The sequence below is a fragment of the Amphiura filiformis genome, chromosome 13 (genome assembly GCF_039555335.1).
Source record: "Amphiura filiformis chromosome 13, Afil_fr2py, whole genome shotgun sequence".
In the NCBI taxonomy this organism is placed as follows: Eukaryota; Metazoa; Echinodermata; class Ophiuroidea; order Amphilepidida; family Amphiuridae; genus Amphiura; species Amphiura filiformis.
The window spans coordinates 54641494-54656909 of NC_092640.1; the positions used below are offsets into that span (position 1 = coordinate 54641494).

The following is a 15416-nucleotide window of genomic DNA, read 5'->3' on the forward strand; positions in this document are numbered from 1 at the left end:
CAACCATTTAGTAACCCTATTTGAAATTCACACTCCCTGTCTGGAAGATTAAGATCATGTCGTCCATAGAGGGTGTATGGATTTCAACTGGAATAGCCACAATGTTACAATGACATTAATTATATGTGCATTGAAAACATCCCTTGTAATTGACATGAAATGTTCACAAATATATTGCACATTACTTATGATATTTTTGCCAATATTTTCCACCCTGAAAATATCCCATGCATGCAAATATAGTTTACTTAAGCCTTAATTACTTCCTACAATTACGTACAAGCGTTTGCAATTATATGAGAAGCCCTACATTGAAAAAACACATGTCAAGGAGAGAGTGGTAAATGGTTAAGTTCAACTATATACTGTATATGGATATTTTTATTTATATTTATCACTTGGCGCTACGCTTAGATTCCTTCGCTTGCTTTAACACATTTACACACAAGGAACATATTTCTCAGTTGTCAGGTTTCTGACAGCCGATTAGAGAGCAAAAACCACAAAAATAAAAGCGTAAAAATTTCCCACTTTTTATAGCACTCAGAATAATATGTGCACAACATACATACTGACCCATCCATACTTCACTTAATGCTCTGTATGCTAGCCAAAGACTTCAAAATAAAAAGTCCCAAATTTTGAGATATTTTTTCAAAATATTGAGATCAATCTTAAGAACACCTGAACCAATACTAGGGTTGTGTAATGCATTTTTCATACTGATTCCAAATATAGACATAAAAATTTACAATTCTGAAATTTTTTGAATTAAAAAAAAAAATTGAACTTGTTGTCTGCAGTCGAAACCTGCGTGGAGAGAGTTAAGGTCAACCAGCGGATAATATGATTGCAGACAAGATAGCCTTCCATTCCCAGAATCTTTTGCAATATGATGCATTACCTCATTACAGAAAAATGACACTTTGTACATAATTCCCTTGTTTTCATGTTGAGAAAAGACTGGCTAAATATGGATTGATAGTCAAGAAATAAATATATTTTGATGTGCTCCGTTTATTAAAGCCATAATGTACAATCTTTAATATGAAATTATTAATTTTTTTCAAAAATGATTTTTGGCATATTTGTAATGTTTACACATGTATGTCCCAACTTACACCAAACTGGAATCAGCCAAATTTGTTATGTTTGCAGGTCAACAGAGCAATTTTGACATAAAGTCGTAATTATGACTTTATGTCCACCATAGAAATCCATGTTAAAGAACCAAAATAGCCAGTTTACTTTCCCTTGTTAATTAAGCTAAAAATGGACGGACACCTTCCCAGCAGTTATTACCGTACTGACTTGTGTATAGTCCCACCCCATTTTTGGGTGAACATTTGTCAAAACTGGGGGTGGGAGTGGGACTATACTCGAATTTCAACACAAAAAAAACTTGGGTGGGACTTTACTCGAAGGTGGGACTATACTCGCGTCAGTACGGTACTAATATTGTTTCAGCATTTTGGGTAATAACAAAATTAAAATGTGACGGAAATTGTACATTATGACTTTTCAAATGAAATTGAAGAAATGCATTGTGGGGGAAGTGTAAGATATCATATCTAATATGATTGTATCATTACTGGCTAGCATTGCTATTCTGAGTATTCATACGGTAAGAGTTAGCATAACACCTGAGCAACCTTATATAATGTAAACAGGAAATTGGGCCCTGGAATCACACTGTGAGAACACACTTTTGGGACCGTCGACCACAAATCTCTCGTAAAGTATATGTCATAAGCATTAAAGGAGTATTTCGTGATCCTAGGATCCTCTTTTTATAACATTTTTCAGTAGATATCCACAAAAAAATATTATTCTCAAAATCTTCAGCAGATAGCAGTAGAAGGTGAAATCATTTGATTATCTTTAGTGATTTTATTTGTGTTGATGGGGCCTGTATGAAGCTGTAACTAGGCTTTGTGCTATCTTCAGTAGATAGCAGTTTAGATAGCAGATAGCAGTTATTTCAGTGTTGACGAAATATTTGGTAAAAATATTTGCATAAAAATATTTAAAATAACATTTTGACAACATTTTAAAATTGTAGTTTTAGTGTGTTTTCATACAAAATTTTAAAAACATTTTCATGACCTTTATAAAACCCAACATTTAAAGTTATTAAAATATTTGATCAATACAAAGACCCAAACATTTTTTGTGTCAAATTCGGTTAATTTTTGCCAAAAAACTGCTCAATGATATATTCCATGCATAACAGAAATATGCAAAATTTCCAGGCTTGAAGAATAGGTTTTTTTTTGGTTGCCAAACACTAGTATAGTCAAAGCTATTTCATAAAATAGTGTCCTCATGATGGTGATATCTTAAATGAATCAAGGGACTACAGTGAACCTTAGCAGATGAGCACATTGTATCCATGATTGGTACTCAATCATGATGGCTTCTCTAAGTGGTCTCTAGAAAATACTGGTCAACAACTCCTCTGATGCAATGGGCTATTCCAGTTGAAATCCGTACACCCCCTATGGAAGGGCGCCGGTTTGCTATCTGTAAATTTCACTATCACTAATTTTATATAAAGCTTGCTATTTCTAATTTTAAATAAGGCCCGCTAACTCTAATTTAATCAATTTAAATTGCTTAAAAGTGAAGGATAAGTCATTAAAATTGTTATTTGGTATTTTTAGAATGAAAAATTTGAAGCCCCATTCAAATACACATAGCTAATTTATATACTGTCAGTATAAATGACAGATTCATGTAAATGTCTTATTTTGTCTTAAATATGCGGCTTTATTAGCACATCTATAACAAAGACAAAGGTACCAAAATCTTAATTTTGATCATTTTTACGATCGTCCGGATGAGCAAATCACTGAATGGGCCTTTAAGTTGAAAATTGTGAAGCTTGTGGACATCAGTGTTAATTACAGTCAACTAATCGCTTGTTTCCGCGGTGATTAGCATGATACAGAAACTATAACAAGGATGTGAATCAAGGCAACTGAAAGCCAGAAAGCGACCTGCGAACCGGATTTGCATCCATCCTCTCTCAAGTCAAGATGTAAACAAGATTCCTTTTACAGAAAATCAATAAACAGCCATCCCTATACATTGTGAATAACAGAATTCTCTCCAACCGGTTAACAGTACAACGGCAAAACTAATTTACTTGATACAAGTTCTTGTTTCAAATTTACTGCTTGGCAAAAATGCGACCGCTGCTATTTGCACAAATACACCTACAGTGCTTAAAAGGTACATCCAATTGAATGACGATCTAATATTACCCTAGCGCTGTAGCTTCTAGGTCGTACGTACGTGTGTGTGACCTCATCTTCAAAATCAATTATTCAAACAGGCCCAGGTGGGATTGAGGTTTCACACCATCTTATCCGAAGTGGAAATGGGAAAAGGGGGACAAATGGGTAGCAGGGCTAGGTGCCTATTTTTCGGAATAGCACGGTCGGAGATATTGACAAGGGGCGAACCACATGGCGAACCTGGACTGAAATATTGTTTCCGGACAAAGTCCAAAATTTGTTACAATTTTTTCTGCCACGATCGAGAATCTAACAAGTGATGGGGGTTGGTATCCAGCAAAAAGTTAGGAAAGGTTGCCAGAAAATATTTAAATGTTGGGTTATATTGAGGGCATATAAAGGGTATAAAACGTTTTCATAACGTTTAAAAACATTTTATGAAAACTTACTGCGAAATATTCTAACACAATATTATTTATGCGTTGACAAAATATTTGGCAAAAAATGTTTACAAATATTACTTTATAACGCATCATGTCGCGTAGTTGCTCAATTCATTAATGCATTGATACGCTACACCTATACGACTCTTATCTGCATGCGTGGGGGAAACTTTTGGAAGCACTGATCTCACAAGAACCTTGTGGTTGAGTGGCTCTGATTTAGATGATAAAATGTGTTTTATCAAGTTATTAATAGATTTCAATCAAAGGGGCTGTGGATTTACAAAATGTTCACATAATGCGAGGGATAAAAACAAGAATTGTCGCATCTATCTTGTGAGCTTCTATCAAAGTGCAAAATGGGACCACTTTTAACTCCCAACAGCAATTATTTCCATGTTCATTGTCTTGGTGAAATGACGATCTAGGTACACGATAACTCAATAAATACAGCATTTATAGGTAAGCAATTATGCTCATCGTAAGTAGAAAGATCAGCACCAGAAAGGGTTTTCTCATTTAAAAAAAATTTTGGTCTATTTCCAATTTTAGGCATCATCTTGGGCAGATTGGTATGTGTGAATCTAAAAATTTCATTTTGATGCCATATAATTATGGTAAATATCTCAAAAAATAAGGCAAAAAAAAAAAAGATTAAAAAAACCCTTTCTGCAATGGAGTCTCAGATTTAAGAAAAAACAAAACAAACAGAGTGTTTTTTGTTATGATGTACCCAATAAAATTTCCAAAAATTCACTGTTTTGTGGTTTTCTCCATAAATGTTGTTTTCACACCAAATTTGTATTTATATTTAGATTCCTCGATGTCTAGCCTTTAAAAAATGTATACTTTTATATGTTTTGCATCAATAATTACAAAGTTATGGCAGTTTTCCTGCATGCATGTCTGAGAGTGTACTTACAGCTGCCCCATTATCATCAATTTTAAGCAAGAGAAAGGCTGAAGACTTGTACATTGATTTCTGCAGGTGATTATGCCGGGGCAATTATATGTCTGACATTTTCAAGCTATCCTGCTCCTAGGTTGTTCAAATAATTTTGTCATGGAAACCAACAATATTACGGTTTCTCCCTACTAATAGCTTCAATACGCAACTGATTCAAGTGCAAATTTAAATGCTGCAAATTTTCAGTGCCAAATAACATCGGGTAATATTGATAACAAATTATTAAAAACAAACATGTAATTCCATAATTAAAGGATGACAAAAAATATTTTAATAAAGAGATAAAAATCAGATTAAAGGAGGATTTCGTGATCCTAGCTTCCTCTTTTTATGACATTTTTCAGTAGGTATCCACAAAAAAAGCTTATTCCCAAAATTTGAGTTGATTCTGATTTTGCGAGTTATGCATGATTATGTGTATTACACTGCTCCATAGGCCACTGTTGTAATTTCGTTCTGGTATGCAAATTTGACGATAATTTTGCTAAACGAATAAATCTGCAAGAAACTTTTGGTACATAAACATAATGTTTATGTACCAAAAGTTTCTTGCAGATTAATTCGTTTACAGAGGCTTCCAGTGGTATAAAAAACTCAACTTTTTTTGAAAAAGTTTGGGGATGAGGTTGTGGATCACGAAATGCCCTTTTAAATGACAAATTATGCACATGTAAGTGACAAATGATCCGTTATATCCAGCCCTGGCCAGTGGATAGGCTTTTTTGTGGGGTACAGATTTTTTAAATGCAAACCTTTTCAAGACAGATCTTCATTTGCACCAAAAGCCAGGGGATCTTAATGGAAATGAGGGTACAGGGATGTGCGGCAGATTTTGGGTTCATTTTCAGTCATTTTTAAGATTCATTTTCAGTCATTTTTAAGATTCATTTTCAGCCATTTAGTTAAGATTCAGGGTGCATTTTTAGCCATTATGGTTTATTGATGGCCCTCAATGAAAATTTGGTTTCAGAAAGGATCATGTTTTTTTTCAAAATTTTCTTAAGAAACACCAATTTTTCATCGATTTTTAGACAAATTTTTATTTTTTCCTAAAATTGGTGCAATTTCAGTCAAATTTGATTTAAGGCCAGGTAGTGCACTGATTTCTTGCAGCATATACTATGACCAGCTCGTAACAGGGGAGAATTATTCGGTTTTTGTTAGTGCGCATGTCAATAAAGTGCCAAATTATGCCTGTGTAAATTCACAAAAGCATGCGCCAGTGAAGAAATACGCAAGCGCAGTTCGTGTAGGTAGTGCGCCAAGCTGTTTGTACGCTATTCTACATCTATCCACAATGTTGAGTCTCGGCGATTACGAGCTGATCAGAATATACATGTACATACATGTACAGTGTGACTATAAAAACACCTGTTGTATGCCTCTCCTAGAGTTGGAAGCCCGGGATGCACATGAAGGTGGTTATTATGAGTATAACATCTTTCTCTAACTAGCTTTACGCCCCATTTATGCTCTATCTATGCCTTTTACACATTTTGGAGGTGATGCGTATGTAATGTAGGGCTTATTCAGCATCGATGTCATGCTGTCACCTGTAACCATAATTTTTTTTTAAATAATTTGAACAAAATTTTGTAATCATTTAGTACTAGAAATACAATGTTCGGGGATGCTGTGGAAGACTGTTTTTAAAAAGTTATGCTCGCACCCAATGCTCCCTAATCTAGGTCCAAAAAGGCCGTTGTCAACCCAAAGAACCCATATTTTTCTGTCACCGAATGCCACAATTACTGTTCAAGTCTCAGCCTTACCCATTTATTAATTTCATATTGAAGTGTGCCTCCCCCGAGGATCATCATCATCATGATATCACTCGGAGCATCGTTCCAAAAATGCCTGTTGTTTGCCTCCCCTGGACAATCACAAAAGGTGTTTATGTGCATCATCATGACGTCTTTCCCTGGTTCGTAACCGGCCTTCCTTTTGATCACCGCTAGATGCACACCATTTAACATGTTGTAGATAATCATCATAATATTACATGTATATGAGCAAGTAAGCGTCCATTACACCCTGGAATCGTTTCCCAGGGTCTATATAGCGCATCATTGGGCTATTCTCTTTAAAGCCCATACACCCCCTATGGAAGACATGACCTTAATCTTCCACTCAGGGAGTGTGCATTTCAAATGGAGTCACCCATTCAGATAGCCCCATTTAAAACCCACACTCCCTGTGTGGAAGGCTAAGGCCATCATTGTTTTCCATAGGGGTGTATGGATTTTAACGGGAATAGCCAATAGCATGCAATAGCTATTATATATAGGTCATGCCCTGGCAACGCATTTGAAATGCTCTGATGGGTGGATAACAGAAATAATGGATGAAACAATTCATACACAAGTTTTGTTACGCTAACAATGGCTGACATTTAAAGCTATCAGCTGTTACAACAACAAGTATGGAAAGCAGCGATAATTGGGCTATTCCATTTAAAATCCACACTACCCCTGTGGAAGATTTCGGAAATATCTTCCACAGGGAGAGTATGAATTTCAAATGGAATGGACACATTACATGTAGGTAGCTCCATTTGAAACTAACCCTTCCTCTGTTGAATCTTTCAGAGGGTGTATGAAATTCAAATGGAACTGCCTAATGTGTTAATTCCAAATTTATACTCCCCCTGTAGAAGATATTTCCAAAATTTTCCACAGGAGTAGTGTGGATTTTAAATGGAATAGCCCATTAAAGTCTAACAGGTGAAATATGATATTGTTGAATCAAATTTGTTTGCGTGGTCAGTGAAAATTGATCCTTTTTTTTCTTCTTTTTTTTGCGGAACGAATCGATGCTTTTATTCTCAGAGGGTTCGACCAGAGAGTATATGGTTTGACTGACCAGTCATTATGTTCGTATGCATGGACACCTTTTGTTTGTCACAGATTGAAAATTGATTTCAAAAAATTTACTATGTGTGTTATATCCTTCATGGAGCTCATCATTATATGCTATCTATTACGTAATGGAATCATCATTTACAGCCCTAACTACTATGGGCTAGGGCCGGCGGACGGCACCGTTTTTTGATGTCAACATGTCGACATACATGTATTTCATATCTCGACGTCAACAGTGTGTCAACATACAGAAAACAAGGCAAAAACTTGACGAAAGTATGACCCCTGAAGGCAAATAACAAGAAAAGTTGGCGAAATATTAGGTATAAGATTTGACATTGCATTTTTTGAAAATACACTGGAAATGGCCAATAATTTGAGTGAAAATGAGCTTGTCTGACAAAGTTTTACTGGGCCATGTCCTGAGCACTGAACTTATATGTTGCCATGGAAGAAGTTCTGTCCACAAATTGACATAATTCACTTTGTTGACAGGATTCTGACAGAAGATGTGTACTATGGGTTATTTGCGGGGAGGAGATAAGTTTAAGTGACCGCTGTTCGAAATTCAACCAGCCTAATCACAAAGCTCCCTTGGCCAAGTGGTTAAGGCATAGGTCTTGTAAACCTGAGGTCCTGAGTTCGATTCCCAGACGGGATCACTTTTTCTACTTGTCTCCTTTATTATTTGCGATTAGGAAAAAATTTGTTTATTTACATAATTCCTGTCAATCATGCCACTGTTTTTCCATGGAATTATCATGCTTTGCCAATTTTTCTCAGTTTTGTGTCATAAATAAAGAAATATAGTCCCACATTAACACCAATGTGGCACCACTTTGCTTGAGCCTGGTCCCATCAGGACCCAAGTATGTCTCTACATGGAGGGACCGTTTAACCCTCTGAGCACTATACCTGCCGATCTAACATTGCTTGTGATTGGTCAATGACATGATATCTTCACTTTAATCACCAATCAGAATGGAGCTTTGCAAAATTCACCCCAATTTTTGTGTGTGGTGAAATTATTCTAACAATGTTGCTGATTGATCCGATTGATAATAAAAACTTATGTTTGGCCAATCAGCAGGTAGTTCTCATGGGGTTTAACAAACTCACTGCCTAACAACCTGATATATTTTGCAAATGTGGCTATAGTTCTATGCCAAACCTGCTTGGCTAGAGAAAAACCCGAAAATAAATGCAGCTTAAGTCATAAATACCTCTTATCTGTACCGACTATCAGATGACATGCACGCACATACACTTCATAACAAAACCCACGTTTATTGCAAATTCCAGGCCATTGAATTTCCATTTGAGTGTGAAATTTTACTCCGTGTTTGAAAGGTCAATCCTTTTGACGAGCAAAATATCTGCTGGTACCCTTGAATATATTTTCTCTTTTTTTCCATTTAATTTAGGACTGCACTGTTGTTTTGATTTTCAAAACTGAAAATCATCAAATCATTTTCTGCCCCAAATTCTTTCTATGAAAAAGTGACGGCAATACAGATAATCACAACCCATGGGAAAGCTTTTAAAACTGGCAATTACTACATTTGCTGGAAATCACTCATTTTGGCTTTTGCATTTAAAATCCACACTCCCCCTGGATGATTTTGAAAATATCTTCCACAGGGGAGTATGAATTTCAAATGCACATCAGTCATGATCAGCTCCATTTGAATTTCATACGCCCTCTGATAAAGATTCAACCTGGATTTTTTACGGGAGGGTGAGGTTCAAATAGAGTTAGTTAATGTGCTAATTTCATTTGAAACTCATAGTACTCCTGCTTTGGAAGATATTTCCAAATCCTTCCAAAGGGGGAATGTGAACTTTAAATGGAATAGGCCTTTGTGTGGACAAAACCTTTTATAAAAGTTAGCTTTTCCATCCAGATCATTAATTATAGTAGAATTTTAATTTAAAAAAGAAGCAAGTAAATGGGGTTTTTTTTGCATGAAAATACAATTTTGTAGTGATAATGTTTGTACTGTCCCGGGGCAGGGGGGCACATAACGCAAATTACCATACGGGTATGTTCCCCCCGGAGAGACTCCCCCTTTTTGGATTTCACAGCACTGAAAGACCCCTAAATTTGACCAATATAGAGCTCCGAAAGACCCTTGATTTTGATAATTTCAGCTTTAAAGACCCCTAAATCGCTTATTCCTCACATTTCTGGATTTTTCAGTTGATTTTCAACCAGAAAGCCTTGATTTTAACTGTTCACAGCTCCAAAACACGCCCCGTGTTCGCAGCTCCAAAAGATTCCTTTTTACCGGAACGCCGTCAGCTCCCAAAGACCCAAGACCCACCACCTCAACATACCCACCAAAAATTTATGATGTTAATAAAAGGTGAGATACATGTAGATATCTACGGTTAGTCCCCATGGGGTAACTCATCTTAATTTTAAACTATCATTTTTAACTCACCTCTTGTGTATCACCCAAAATGTGCTCTAATATGTGCTTTAATATTGCATGAGTCCAAATAATAATAATAATTTATATAGACAAATATGAACTTTATCTAAACCCTTTGTGCTACTTTTGGGCTCTGTTGCTAATAGTATACTATCCAGAGAGGTTGCATCACATGCTCGGTTGAATGCCTCGTTCTCGGTTGCTCGCGCTATGTGCTCGATAAGTCCAGGAGGATCACAAACCAAACTGCGGCTACTAAACCCAATATTAAAACCCAGGTCAAGTTCTAATAGACAATGAGCTAGCATAAGCCCTAATTAATCATCATAATACCATTGCAAAGCTCATTTTAATTACGATTTGTTATGTCAAGTTTCAATTAACAACTTCCTCTGCTTGTCACTTCAAAGGACAGAATTAATGAATTAGGCCTATTCAATCTTATTGGTTCACAGGTTTTTCATATACATGTTGCTCAGTGGCTTTGGAAGATTTCCAACATGGGGTGGGGTGTGTGTGTGGGGGGGGGCTGACAAAACCAAATGTTGTTGTTGACCTGTTCTGATGTTGGCCTGAGGGGGGATTTGCCACTCGGGGTCAGTTAATTTGGTAACAAATAGGTCAAACACAGCAATTTTTCCAGTATCTGGTTTTCGACTTCACCTGGAATAATTAATAGGGAGGATGATGGGTACTCGAGCCACAGCAGTGACAGCACCCACATTATTGGGGGGGGGTGAGCCCCATTAGCCCCCCTGTTCCGGAGCCCATGTTGCTGCCCCCAAACAGGTGCACAGTGCAGTTGTGATTCAGCAGTGTCACAACCGATCGACGGTGAGGGCCCGGGGGTGAGGGGCACCAGGGTGAAGGGAGTGGGGAAGGGTGAGGTGATTCGAAAGAGTGTAAGGGTGGAGTAGGGTGATGGAGAAAAATGATGTCTGCCATAGAAACCTCTAGACCATTTAAATAGACACCTGTATATACTGCTAGCCCATTTGAGGGGCACTGGGGAAGACATCAACTAGGGGTTTCATGTATTCCCCCATTGTTGTGCCTACAATTCAGCCCTGCCCACCACTGTGCAAGACTAAACCACCTTCGAACCGGGGTTGGTAGCTTCAAGGCTAACATGTGGAAATGGGGGCATGTCTGACAGCCCAGCTTGTGACTGTGGAGCGAACCTGTCTCACTCACACCAGGTAAATCATTTCTAAATATGCCCCTCTTCCGGCTGCCAAATGGAGCAAATGGATTCAGTGAAGTTGATGCAGAAACAAGGGCCTCGCAGAGACCTAAATATCTCATGTTTATAAGGGAAAAAAGCCTCGCTTAGTGGGGTTCAGAATGGGTGACTCCATTTGAAATCTGTACCCCCTGTGTAGGAGATTAAGATCATGTCTTGCATAGGGGGTGCATGAATTTCAACTGGAATAGTCCATGTTATTTCTCTCCTACTGATTCATGTTTAAATATTTTTGTAAGAATAAATATTTTGTTTGAATCTACAAACTAAAACTTGTTTGTTTTCTCAAATTCCCCCCAAAACATTCTACAAACAACATCGCAGTATACATAAAGATAGATTAAACATTCAAGCCTGTTTACCCTTTGTTCCATTTTCTTTAAGGATTCGGATAGCAACATTTGCACAGTACTTATTTTTATGTTTGTGACATTTAACAGTCCTCAAAGTAAAGTTTATAAATCTAATGCAAAACCTATAAAATTTTTAGGTCTTTGGGAAAAAAATGTTTATCTTCATACAAAAAGTCAAAATTTTCAAATGACGGACAGTTTTTTCTCCCAGCTATATACACTTTAAGTACATATTATTTGATTTATAAAGTTTACTTCAAGGACTGTTAAACATCAAAAATATCACTTTTTAATAATTTCACTCACCGGAGCACTTTCACCGGGTCAACCGGCGTCTTCAGCGGATGTTATTGCTCTGAAGATTTGTTGTTGCTAGTGATGTTATTGAAACACCTCCTTCTATTTGATATCAGAAGGATATTCCTATTACCGGTATTCACAATGCAATTCGGTGTCCGATGTGCTCGCAGGACACACAAAAAATACTGTGCAAACATTGCTATCCGATCCCTTAAAACAAATGTATACTAGTATAACGTACCATATTTTCTCTCATAAATACCCCTGGGGTGACATTTTCAAATGGGGGTATTAAAAGCGAATTTTGGATTAAAAATTATGTTATGCGAAGTTAGAAATTGTTTTTTTTTAGTTCTATTTTTATCGCTAATATTATATATTCAGGTCCATTCAATAAATGCCAGTTTTTAGCTTTCAAAAAGCCATATTGTAACATGTCCATAGACACAAATTATTTCTTTTCCATAGAATGACGAACAACTGAGGTAAATCAGTTTACCCTTTTATGCACATATTCGTGCAGAACTTTCATGTCACAAAGACATATAACTTGTGTTCACCAGACAACAGAGTATTCTAACCAGGTAATTAAAGCTTTCTATTATAAAGTCAATTAATACATGATTACTACTTAACGAAGACTTTATTCTAGCTAAAATTACTCGGTACATCCGCCAACGCATCTCTAATGAAAGTAGTAATCTTTAATTTATTGCCGCTTTAGATTATTACAACTACAGAGATATTACGAGTGTAGATTATTTCTTGTTATTTAAGAAAAATCCAATTTCAACTCATTTACTTCCTTGATTGAAATTGGCTGTTCCATTTAAAGTCTGCACACCCCCTGTGGAATATTTTGCTACTATCTGGAATGGGCTAATCCATTTAAAATCCACACACCCCTGTGGAAGATTTTGCTGCTATCTCAATTTCATTTTTACATGTTCAATCAACTGAGCTGGCACCCGGGGGGGGGGGGGGTCACTCCCATTGTCGCCTGTACACCATCCGCAATAATCAACTTTTGAAAAGCACCCTAAACAAGGATTTTACCCTTGGCTAAAACAATACCCTAAACAGGTGTTTTCACACCCTAAACAAGGATTTTATTCCTTGCATCAAATTTCATACCCTAAATTTCATTTCACAGCGTATTAGCAATTGCAATTTTGCTACCCTTTTTCCAATATTTCATGTTTTTGACACCCTAAAGCTAGCGTTACATGCCGTGATCGTGCCTACCCACGAAAAACTACCCTTTTTACACGTTTTTATTATCGCGGATGGTGAACAGGCCACAATGGGAGTGACCCCCCCGGCTGGCACTCTGCCCCCTGCCCCCCCCGCTGGCTACGCTTACTGCCCCCCCCCACACACACACATAATGTAACGGTGTATCATAACTAAGGATGTGTAAATTTCCATTTCAATGCACCCAAGGCTAACATCACTAATTTCATCCCTATTAATTTCTACCATTGATTATAAAAGCAGACTGTGTTTCAGTTCTCCAAGCTAATAATTATTATTTTCTTTTTCAATTTAAAAAAAACCACCTACAACAGAGCATGGGATAAGAAACCGAGAAACTAAGATAGGTTTACAAAATAATGACCTACGAATGCCTATACAAGACCTCTTCAATCATGATCATAATATAGATTATGTAATACCGTGTATACCGGTGTTTTAAAGTGATGTAATTACTGCTCCTACCTCCTTGGTCCGCATCTAAACATCATCATCATCACACGTATATCTAGGCAACACACCAGCCGGTATATGCATCACATACTACTTAGATTGAGTTTGCAGGAATGCACCTGCAACTATATCATGAAATGAGCTCTTACATTTAAAATCCACACTACCTCTGTCGGAGATTTTGGAAATATCTGCTACAGGGGGAGTATGAATTTCAAATGGAATTAGCACATTAGGCAGCTCCATTTGAATTTCATACACCCTCTGAGAAAGATTCAACCTGAATCTTCCCCCAGGGGGTGGAGTAGGTTTCAAAATGGAGCTGCTAATGTGATAATTCCATTTGAAATTCATACCCCCTGTAGAAGATATTTCCAAAATCTTCCACATGTGGAGTGTTGATTTTAAATGTAAGAGCGCAATTTGAGATAAATATATAAACCAACCTTACCAGAATTCAAAATAAATAAATAAATGAAAACAATCCCTTACCTTATTTCTACCTTTCTCTGAGAGTGCCATCTTAAATAATCCAATTTATTAAACTCCAATTAATTAAGTAATATCCACGTGTATATCCAAAGATGCAATATCACGGGCAATTAAATCCAAAATTAACGTCAGAGTATCGGTGTGATTTACAGACAAAAATAGCATCAGAAAAAATGACTGGACACTAGTGAACCAGGACCACACTCACCATGGTTGGATAGTGAGTGAGTCGGCTCCAGGTATAGAGAGCAAGAAAGATGCCAAGCCGGCTGCTTCTCTGTGTAAGTACTGCCACACAGAGGATGCTAGCTCACGTTATTGCTGGCATAGACTGTTTGAGCTATAAATACGGACTATAGCGACTTGTAGGAGTTGAACATGTACATTGAGGCACGAGGTAGATATGTGTGATAGACTAGTAATAATAAAGCATCAGATTGAATTGAGACTGCTAGGGGTGAGATCTAATTATAGTACTCCACTCTTTGATATTTTAAGGTTGGATATTTTCACAAATGAATAAAATATACCGTTTTTTTATATTTATTTTTCCAGCCTGTGAATACATGCAATTTCTGTATGATGCAAAATGAAAATCGCAGCCTTTTATATTTTTATGAGCTGTATCTCTTAAAGGAGTAAAGTCCGATTCTTACTCCACATCGCAGCGCGATGCGATGCTGCGATGCTTTTGAAACATCGCAGCATCGCGCGATGAAATAAAAATGTACATTTTAATTTCATCGCACGATACTGCGATGTTTTAAAAGTATGCGGGCCTGCATCTCCTTTTATGGTCAATCTACCGACCTTCATTTTCCAGCAGCCAATCACAAGCGTGCACGGCTGCGATATCGCAGCGCGATGCTATAAAGTTGAACAAAATCCAACTCCATCGCGGACCAAAATTTTCACCGCCAAGCTCGTAAAAACCTGGCTCAGATTTCAATTTTTATAGCATCGCATCGTGCCGCGATGTGGAGTAAGAACCGGACTTAATGCGATACTTACATACATGTATGAATGTTTGTTTGTTTGTTTTAGCGGTCGCTCCGTGCGGAGTCGCACTTGGGTGTGTATCCCAGGGACAAATTTGGGGCACCTTTTTCGATATTACATTTGTAAAAGGCATAGAAAAACGGTGAATGCATTTATTGCACAGCCCCAGCTAATTTTTCACATTTCCATGTATCGCAAGTCAAAATAATCATATAATAATCCTAAACTGTAAGTATGATTGTGAAGATGTCATTCATCCAGGTAGTAATAGTTATGAATTTGAGATTATAATCAGATCTGACTTACTTTTTATGAAAGTATGTCCATTAGATCACATTATAATCTCAAATTCATACCTAAACTAAAGCTTTATAAAG

At 37.0% G+C, this 15416-nt stretch overlaps 1 protein-coding gene and 1 non-coding gene across 2 annotated transcripts in view; one reads left to right on the forward strand and one right to left on the reverse strand.

Annotated features, from left to right (window-relative positions):
• Positions 1-14373, reverse strand: part of LOC140167768 (uncharacterized) — a 67585-nt gene extending 53212 nt beyond the window's left edge. Inside the window, exon 1 of the mRNA XM_072191059.1 lies at positions 14041-14373. Coding sequence (XP_072047160.1) covers positions 14041-14070 — 30 coding nt within the window. The 5' untranslated portion in view covers positions 14071-14373. The remainder of the gene's footprint in view (positions 1-14040) is intronic.
• Positions 8099-8172, forward strand: Trnat-ugu (transfer RNA threonine (anticodon UGU)). Its single transcript has one exon. It is a non-coding gene; the product is annotated as a tRNA-Thr (tRNA).
• Positions 14374-15416: the final 1043 nt, after the last annotated feature.